This window comes from Carlito syrichta, unplaced genomic scaffold, assembly GCF_000164805.1.
Source record: "Carlito syrichta isolate Samal-C Ts95f unplaced genomic scaffold, Tarsius_syrichta-2.0.1 Scaffold169207, whole genome shotgun sequence".
Taxonomy (NCBI): Eukaryota; Metazoa; Chordata; class Mammalia; order Primates; family Tarsiidae; genus Carlito; species Carlito syrichta.
The window spans coordinates 147,693-157,648 of NW_007113303.1; the positions used below are offsets into that span (position 1 = coordinate 147,693).

The 9,956-nt window shown below is 45.2% G+C and overlaps 1 protein-coding gene across 1 annotated transcript in view; it reads left to right on the forward strand.

The window, feature by feature from the left end:
* Nucleotides 1-459: 459 nt before the first annotated feature.
* Nucleotides 460-9,956, forward strand: part of NDUFAF6 (NADH:ubiquinone oxidoreductase complex assembly factor 6) — a 33,210-nt gene continuing 23,713 nt past the window's right edge. Inside the window, exons 1-3 of the mRNA XM_021709206.1 lie at nt 460-682; nt 5,506-5,609; nt 8,071-8,156. Coding sequence (XP_021564881.1) covers nt 486-682; nt 5,506-5,609; nt 8,071-8,156 — 387 coding nt within the window. The 5' untranslated portion in view covers nt 460-485. The remainder of the gene's footprint in view (nt 683-5,505; nt 5,610-8,070; nt 8,157-9,956) is intronic.

Below are 9,956 nucleotides of genomic sequence, written 5' to 3' on the forward strand. Positions count from 1 at the left end.
ACGTCTAGCAAAATTCCAGCAACGTGCGGAATTCCAGCACGGTCCCTCCTGGGACAGTGCTGTTGTGCCCAGAGTGCCAAGGGCGCCCTTGTTCAGAAACGGTGCGAGGTGTTCTGGTCCCCTGGGGAATTTGGGGCATAAGGGTGGCGGGACGTAACTTTGGCGGCTGCTTCCTTCAGAACCGGGCACCCGTCACATCGTGTAGGGTCACCTACACGTCTGGAGTTGTCAGTGGAAGGACGAGGGGTGGGGGAGATCCCGTGGCGGATCGGCTGGAATTAGGCAGGGCTTTCCTGGAACGAAAGCCGAAGAGCCGCGGTGGCGGCCCAGATGCAGAGGACCACAGCGACACCTGGCCTCCCTGCGAGCGGCAGCCGGAGACTCTCCCCGCGACTGAACGGCGGGCGGGGGAACAAGTGTGGGCGTGGCGGGGGCGTGGCCGTGCGCGGACCACGTGGGGTCAGAGGGCACGTGGCGCAGGTGTCATGGCGGCCTCCGCGCTGGGCGCTGCCTGGGGCCCGCTGCGGCTCGGCATCTCTGGCCTGTGCCGCAGTCGGCCGCCCCGGGGGCTGTGCGCGCGCGTGCGGCGGCTGCCTGGGCCCGAGGTGTCCGGGAGGAGCGTGGCCGCTGCCAGCGGACCGGACGCCTCGAGCACTGGCCACTACTGCCTGGAGCTGCTGCGGTGAGCCAGCCCGGCCCGCCTCGGCGGGAAGTCTGGGAGTGGGTGGCGGGGGCGCGGTGGGGACTGGTGTCCCTCTGCGTGTGCGTTCTGGTGCATTCCGGGTGGGGGTGTGTGCAGGGAGTGAGGCAACAGGAACCGTCAACGCGGGCCACAAAATTGTGGCCCTGTCCTTCGTCTGCTCACCCCCGTCACCTTGTCTGATGAACCTTGATTTTAATCTCATTCAACGTTTTCTGCCTGCATAGCACAAAGCGTCTAGTAATTAATTTCAGTGACAACACTACCTAACTTTGAGTTGTTTTTATGTGCCAGAACTGTGCAAAGAAGTTTACAAGTAATTTATTTAATTCTCATGACAAATTATGACTGATAGATATACTGTTACAGGCCAAGGCTCTGGGAACAGGAGTTTCTGAACAAGTTCGTATTATTTTTATATATAAAGAGGAACAGGAGTTTCTGAACAAGTTCGTATTATTTGTATATATAAAGAGGAACCAAAAAAAACCCGGAATTATTTTTGGGAGGACTGACCCTTTATACTGCAGGCTTTCCCGGCTAGGCAAGTGTTCTAGGAATCCATCTGCATCAGTGTACCAGCTGGTGCTGTTGTAAGAGCCTGCATTCAGCTTTAGTGAAATTTTTTTGGAGATTCTTTCAGCATGTTTGTCCATTTCATGATGAGTGATTTACGATTGCACCTGCCCACACCATGCTGAGTGTTCAGCAGTTTTTTACCAAAAATGGCATCTCACCTCAACTTTTTTTTTTCTCCGGATGAAAAAAGTCCTCAAAGGAAACATTTTGCTGATGTGGAAGAGGTGAAATAAAAGGGCAGAAACATGAAAAGAATGTTTCCATTGTTTGGGGCAGTGGAAAAAGCATCTCAATAAATATATTGCATCAGATAGAGAGTACTTTGAAGATGACTGAAGTTTAAACATGTAAGAATAAATACGTTTTTGTTTTTTTTTTGAGTTGGAGTCTCACTCAGTCGCCCAGACTGGACTGCAGTGGCCGCTCCTGGCCACCGCAGCCTCGAGCTGCTGGGCTCCGGCGATCCTTCCACCTCAGCCCTCCAAGTAGCTGGAAGTACAGGCACACGCTATCACGCCCGGCTAATTTTTGATTTATTGTAGAGATGAGGTCTCACCAAGTTGCCCAGGCAGGTCTCGAACCCGCGGGCTCAGGCAATCCACTCACTTCAGCCTCCCAAAGGCGGGGGATTACAGACTGAGCCACCAAGCCCGGCTCCCCCATGTATTTTAAAGTTATTGTTGTTCTTCTTTTTTTTTTTTTTTTTTTTTTCGAGTTAGGGTCTCACTCTGTCGCACAGGCTGGAGTGCAGTGGCACACTCAGGGCCACCCCAGTGTTGACCTGCTGGGCTCTGGCAATCCTTCTGCCTCAGCTTCCAAGTAGCGGGAACTACAGGTGTGCACTACCACACCCGGCTAATTTTTTATTTATTGTAGAGGCGAGTTTTCGCTAAGTTTTCTGGGCTGGTCTTGAATCTGCAGGCTCAGGCAATCCATTCGAATTGGCTTCCCAAAGTGCTGGGGTTACAGTCTGAGCCACCTAGCCCAGCCAGTTATTCTTTTTTTGAGTTGGAATCTCACTCTGTCGCCCAGACTGGAGTGCAGTGGCCGCTCCCGGCCACCTCAGCCTCGCCTGCTGGGCTCCGGCCTCAGCCTTCCAAGTAGCTGGAACTACAGGCGCACGCTACCACGCCCGGCTGATTTTTTGATTTATTGTAGAGATGAAGTCTCACTGCCCAGGCGGGTCTCGAACCCGCGGGCTCAGGCAATCCACTCACCTCAGCCTCCCAAAGGCACGGGATTACAGGCTGAGCCACCGAGCCCGGCTATTCTTTTTTTTTATAAGTTCAGGTTACCAGAGTATATCACCCATGACCACTCACTAGTGGCAGAATTTATCTTTATGTGGCAATCTATATTGATAAATATTTGCATACATAACTTTTTTTTATTTTTATTTTTGAGTTGGAATCTCCCTCTATCACCCAGGCTGGAGTGCAGTGACTCAATCATGGCTCCTACGGCCTTGACCCACCTTACTCAGGCGATCCTTCCACCTCAGTCTTCCTAGTAGCTGGGATAACAAATGTGCACCACCATGCCTGGCTAGTTTTTTGATTTATTGTAGAGACGAGGTCTCACCAAGCTGCCCAAGCTGGTTTCTAACCCCTGAGCTCAGGCAATGCTCTTGTCTTAGCCTCCCAAAGTGCTGGGATTGTAGGCGTGAGCCACCATGCCTGGCCTGTAACTTTATTTTTACTTCATTCATGTACTAGCTTTTCGTGGATTTATATGCTGTATTTACATATGTCCAGGTACTTAATCTGTCCCTGTTGTTACTTGTTTGTAATGGAGTTACTTGTCTCTAGTAATTTATTTAAAAGCCTGACTTTTGGTGGCAGACCTAATCTGAGTTTATTATTTCAGTTCTATCACTTGGGAAAGTTACTACAGTATAAAATTCAGTTTTGGGCTGGGTGTGGTGGATTATTCCTGTAATCTCAGCACTTTGTGAGGCCGAAGTGGGAAGATTACTTGAGTCCAGGAGTTTGAGAGCAGCCTGAGCGACATGGTGAGACTCCCCCATCTCTACAAAAATAAAAAAAATCAGTTGGGCATGAGGCTGAGGCAAAAGGATTTCCTGAGCCCAGGGGTTTGAGGCGGCAGTGAGCCATGATTGCACTACTGCACTCCAGCCTGGGTAGCAGAGAGATACCTTGTCTCTAAAAAAAGGAAATTACATTTTTTCTTATTTATAAATGTCTATTCCTACCTTATAACCTGGTTATGAGGATTAAATGTGATGATGTATATAAAAATGCTTAGTAGAGGCTTGACACATAACAAATACTTAATAAGTACTTTTATAAATAAAAACAAAATGAAACTTGAAAAAAAGAAAAAAACTTTTGAATTCTAATTGTCCATCAACAGTCTGCAAGATTTGGCTTAATTGTGCAGGGTTGTTTTAGACGTGCATCTTTTTTTTTTTTTTTTTTTTGGTGAGTTGAAGTCGCACTTCTTTGCTGGAGTGCAGTGGCACCAACGCTCATGGCCGCCCCAGTTTCGACCTACTGGGCTCCAGCGATCCTTCTGCCTCAGCCTTCCAAGAAGCTGGAACTACAGACACGCACTACCAAGCCCAGCTATTTTTTATTTTATTGTAGAGATGAGGTCTCGCCAAGTTGCTTGGACTGGTTTTTAACCCACGGGCTCAGGCAATCCATTCGCCTTGGCCTCCCAAAGTGCTGGGATTACAGGCTGAGCCACCGGGCCCGGCCTAGATGTGCATCTTATGCAAGGCCTTCAAATATCAGAAAAAATACCAGGCTAGCCATCCTAGTGTCTGAGGAATCTAGGAAGATCTCAGATAGGTTTCTTGGGGTTTGGTTTTGAGGAGAGTAAAGAAGGAGCCTCAGGCTGTGGTAAGAAGGTAAGAGGTTATAGTGGTGGTGCTGGACTACACTAATATTCTTTTTTATTCTGCAACCTTGCCAGGGAACCACTTCTTCCTTCGTGCCTCAATGGCACAGGATGGTACTAGCATAGCAGTCCCAACACCCCGTATGTTTGTCCATCCCTACAAGATTGAATTCAGAACCTATCTTCCGTGTTTAGCACAGTGCTGGCACATAGTAGGCACTGAATACATGTTAGAATGAATGAGAAGTTATTGGCCCTGTTGCTATATAAAGCTATCAGTGTTATATATATGTCCATAATATGGGACAGGTCTCAGGTAACTGGATCTTAATTTTGGTGATGCTAAAATTGCTACAAATTTGGCCAGTGAGAACTCTGTCAGGCCAGTTTCTGTGTTCTTTTGACAAGTCTCTTCCACTCTTTGAACATTTCTTTACTTTTTACTCAAGATGTTTTAGGCCCCCTATATTACCTTTTTTTAGCTCTTTATCTGTTGCCTAGGCTGGAGTGCAGTGGTGTAATCATAGCTCACTACAATCTTCAATTCCTGGGCTCAAATGATCCTCCCAGCCTCAGAATCTCAAGTAGTTAAAACTACAGGTGTGCACCACCTTGCCTGACTAATTTTTTAAATTATTATTTTATAAAGATGGCGGAGTCTCACTAGGTTTCTTAGACTGGTCTCAAACTGCTGGCTTCAAGTGATCCTCCCACGTTGCCCTCCTAAAGTGCTGGCGTGACAGGTGTGAGCCACCACACTTGGCCCTTATCTATGCTTAAAAAATTAATACCAGTGTTTGCTTGAACTGTTTTCTTTTGGGGGGGGGGTCGAAGTCTCACTCTATTGCTCAGGCTAGAGTTCAGTGGCACAATCATGGCCACCACAGTCTCCACCTCCTGGGCTCGGGTGATCCAAGTAGTTGGAACTACTACTTGGAAAGGCACACACCACCACACCTGGCAAACTTTTTTATTTATAGTAGAGTTGCCCAGGCTGGTCTTGAACCCATGGGCCTCCCAAAGTGCTGGGATTATAGGCGTAAGCCACTGCCTGGCCTTGAACTCTTTTCTTAATTTAGTTTCTGATTTTGTATCTCATTTGAATTCTTACGAAAACCAAAGTGATTTAGAAGCAAAGTAAGTACTATATAAATCAAAATAAACTGAGGTTGATTATTTCTTTTTTTAAATCATCTGGGATTGAGGGCAGATAGTTTTATAATTTTAGAGAAATAGGTATAAAGATAAGAAATGTCAGGCCTATTCTGAACTGAAGTCTTACTTTCAGTTAATTTTGGTTAATATTTTTGTGTGCAGTTTGGAAAGTGAAGAGTAACAATCTTTCTTTTGTCTGTTTGTTGTAGGAAACGAGATTATGAAGGTTATTTATGTTCCCTGCTGTTCCCTGCAGAATCCCGAAGCTCTGCTTTTGCACTGCGGGCCTTTAATGTGGAACTGGCTCAGGCTGGTATTAGGATACCTTCAAATATTATTTGCAACATGGTGATATAATGTGTTTAATGCTGAACAATAAAGAAATAATAATTGTAATTTTGCCAGGCACTGTGGTCATGCCTATAATCCTAGCACTTTAGGAGGCCAAGGCGGGAGGCTTACTTGAGGCCAGGAGTTTGAGACAAGCCTAGGCAACACAGTGAGATGTCTCTACAGATAATTACAAAATTAGCTGGACGTGGAGGTATGTGCCTGTAGTCCCGGCTACTTGGGAGCCTGAGGCAGAAGGATTGCCTGAGCCCAGGAGGTTGAGGCTGCGGTGAGCTGTGATCATGCCACTGCACTCTATCCTGGGCAACAGAGTGAGACTGACTAAGAAATACAGTTGTAATTTTATATGTTAGATTCGTTTAAGGTCTCTGCTGGTGATTTCTGTCTCCTGCTAACTATTTAGGCTTAACAGTTCAATACCAAAAATAAAACTAGCTAATGAACTTAATGTTTTGGGAAATGCCATTTTGGAATTTTTTATTTCTTTTTCTGAGGTTATTAAACAACTATGTAATTAGCATAGCACATTTGTCTGTTAATTGAATAGGTTAATCAGAGTATTACTGCTTATTCTCTCCAACAATTGCATAATTTACATGTACATAGCAGTTTTTCTTTTTTTTGAGTTGGAGTCTCACTCTGTCGCCCAGACTGGAGTGCAGTGGCCACTCCCGGCCACCGCAGCCTCGACCTGCTGGGCTCCGGCGATCCTTCCACCTCAGCCTTCCAAGTAGCTGGAATTACAGGCATGCGCTACCACGCCCGGCTGATTTTTTGATTTATTGTAGAGTTGAGGTCTCACTGCCCAGGCGGATCTTGAACCCGCGGGCTCAGGCAATCCACTCACCTCAGATCCCAAAGGCGCGGGATTACAGGCTGAGCCACCGACCTGGCTCATAGCAGTTTTTCAAAGCACTTTTTACATTGAGGTTTTAACTTTAATGTGAATGGGGAATGGAAGCAATTATAGTAAACTCAGACCTTAGATCGTACTAACTCACTTTTGTATAAGAATTACAAAGGAAAGAGAGATCGTTCTTTTTTTTAGAATGGAAAAGATGTGTGTAGATAGAAAATAAATTGAAATAGGGGCTAGAAGTGAAAGAGTTTAAGTAGAATGACCTTGGTCTCCTTAGTACTTTAAGTAGAGAAGTGAGATGTTGGGAGTGAGGGAGCAGGAGAGGGTTTGGAGTCGTGAATAGAGTGGCAAATTTTGGCTCAGCTCTAAAGAATAAGGTAGGAAGTGAACAAGGAATGAAGGAAAAGGATATGAGTGAAGCACTGAGGCACAGCTGAGATTCATGATCATGAATCTGCAAAGTCTGATAGACTGACAATTTTTTCCTCTGGTGTATTCCTAGAAGTCATGGGTCATGGTTTTTTACTTCACTCTTTTTCACCTATAAACTCTACAGCAGCATATTTTGTCAGTCACGATTTAGCTGTGAATAGTCCCCACTGTGGTCTTTTATTATGCTTTTTAAGTGATTAATATTCTATTTTAGCCATGCTCGGTGGCTCAGCCTGTAATCCTGTGCCTTGGGAGGCTGAGGTGAGTGGATTGCCTGAGCCCGCGGGTTCGAGACCCGCCTGGGCAACTTGGTGAGACCTCATCTCTACAATAAATCAAAAAATTAGCCGGGTGTGGTAGTGCATGCCTGTAGTTCCAGCTACTTGGAAGGCTGAGGAGGAAGGATCACCAGAGCCCAGTAGGTTGAGGCTGCGGTAGCTGGAAGCGGCCACTGCACTCCAGTCAGGGCGACAGAGTGAGACTCCAACTCAAAAAAAAAAAAAATTCTATTTTTATTAAATCAGTCCTCAGAGTTCCACCTGAATTCTCTATCACTTTGTAGGAGCATCTTGCTACTTCTTTGCCTACATGGTTTTTTTTTTATTCACTTACTCAACATGTATTGATTGTGTAAAATAGTCTGGATACTGTTTTAGGTCCTAGAGACATAGCACTGAATAAAATAGACAAAGTTCCTGCACTCAAGGAACAAATAAGTAACTGTGTGATATATCAGATGGAGACAAGTGCTGTGGGCAAAATAAAGCAAGATAAGGGGGATAGGGAAGGCTGGATACCACAGGGGTCTTATTTTATGTAGGGTGGTTAGGAAAAACCTTGCTAAGAAGTGACACTGGAGCAGAGTTGAAGGAGGTGAGCTGCACAGATATGCGGGCAAGGAGTATTCTAGGCAAAAGGAACAGCGAGTGCAAAGGCTCTGAGGGGCAAGTGTGCCTGTAAGTTCAAAGAACAGAAGGTGGCCAGTGGTGCTGCAGGGAAGGGAGCATGGAAGAGATCAGGTTAGGGGTACCTGGGTCAGAAAGGTAGGGTCACTTAGGCTGAGTGAGGTAGGCAGCCAATGGAGGGTTCTGAGCAGAAAGGAACATGCCACCTCTTGGCACTGTTTGGAAAGGTTACTCTTGCTGCTGTATTACTGTACTGTATGCCACTAGGTTCCCGACACTAAACATTGAAACCCACCCAGCTCCAGGATTTTTTCATTTTTATTTTTAAAGCTTTTTTGACTGCACAGTTGTATGGTGTGTGTGTAATTCCAGTGTTGTGGGAAGCCAAGACAGGAGGATTGCTTGAGGCCAGGAGTTCATGACCAGCCTGGGCAACATACCAAGACCCGTCTCTAAAAAAAAAAAAAAAAATTAAAATTAAAAAATGCTTTTTATTTGGAAATAGTTTTACATACAAAAAAGAATAGTACAAATAATACCCATAGACCCTTTTGTTAATATTTTTGTCTCATTTGCTTTATATTCTGTCCACATAAGTATACACATACATTTTAAAAAATGGATCATTTCAGAGTAATTTGACTATACCATGGCCTTTATCTCTAGAAATTTGAGTGTTTACTTCATAAGAATAAGGATTATTCTCTTACACAACCATAGTACAGTTATGAACGAGTAATTTTAATATACATAATTTTATTTGCTCTACCATCTGGTTTCCAGTTTTGTCAAATGACCTAATAATGTTCTTTATGGCGAATTTTTTTTTTGGCCTTCTCTATAGAATCCAATCTAGGATCATGTTCTGCCTTTAGTTTTCATGTCTCTTTAGCCCCCCTTTAATATGAAACATTTCCACAGCCTCTCTTTGTCTTTTATGACATTGACATTTTTAAAACCTTAATGTTCTTTTTAAAAAATAGAATAGTTCTCACTTGAGGTTTATTTTCTTTTTCATCATGATTATATTAAAGCTGTGGATTCCTAGCCCCCTATTACCAAGTGTTGTGTATCATCTTCATGAAATCATAAGAAAGTGTGAAATGTACATCTGTCTGTCTATGGTAATGCTAATTTTGGTCACCCAGTTAAGATGTTAGTGTTCTTTCCCTTGCTACTAATAAACAGTCTGAGGAGACATTTTATTTTTTATTTTTATTTATTTATTTTTTTGTTTATTTGTTTATTTTTTGAGTTGGAGTCTCACTCTGTTGCCCAGACTGGAGTGCAGTGGCCGCTCCCGGCCACCGCAGCCTCCACCTGCTGGGCTCCGGCGATCCTTCCATCTCAGCCTTCCAAGTAACTGAAAATACAGGTGCGCGCTACCACACCCGGCTAATTTTTTGATTTATTGTAGAGATGAGGTCTCTCCAAGTTGCCCAGGCGGGTCTCGAACCCACAGGCTCAGGCAATTCACTCACCTCAGCCTCCCAAAGGCACGGGATTACAGGCTGAGCCACCGAGCCTGGCTGAGGAGACGTTTTAAGATCATGGTTCTCATCAAAACTTGCCTTCTGCATTTAGTTTGCATTGGTGATTCTTGCCTGAACCCAAAAAGGCCATTCTTTTTTTTTTGAGTTGGAGTCTCACTCTTGTTGCCCAGGCTGGAGTGCAGTGGCATACTAATGGCCACCACAGCCTTTACCTGCTGGGCTCAGGTGATCCTTCTACCTCAGCCTTCCAAGTGGCTGGAACTACAGATGCATGCCACCATGCCTGACTAGTTTTTGTGATTTATTGTAGCTATGAGGTCTCACCAAGTTGTCCAGGCTGGTCTCAAACCCCCATGCTCAGGCAGTCCTCTCGCCTCGGCCTCCCAAAGTGCTGAGATCACAGGCTGAGCCACCGTGCCCGGCCAAGAAGGCCATTCTTAATCATTAGTGAGCGAGGGAGACAGTATAATAATTTTCTTTTTTAAAAAATGAATGGATGGGCCGGGCATGGTAGCACGTGCCTGTAGTTCCAGCTACTTGGAAGGATGAAGCAGAAGGGTCACCTGAGCCCAGCCGGTTGAGGCTGTGGTGGCTGGGAGCATGCTGCTGCCCTCCAGCCT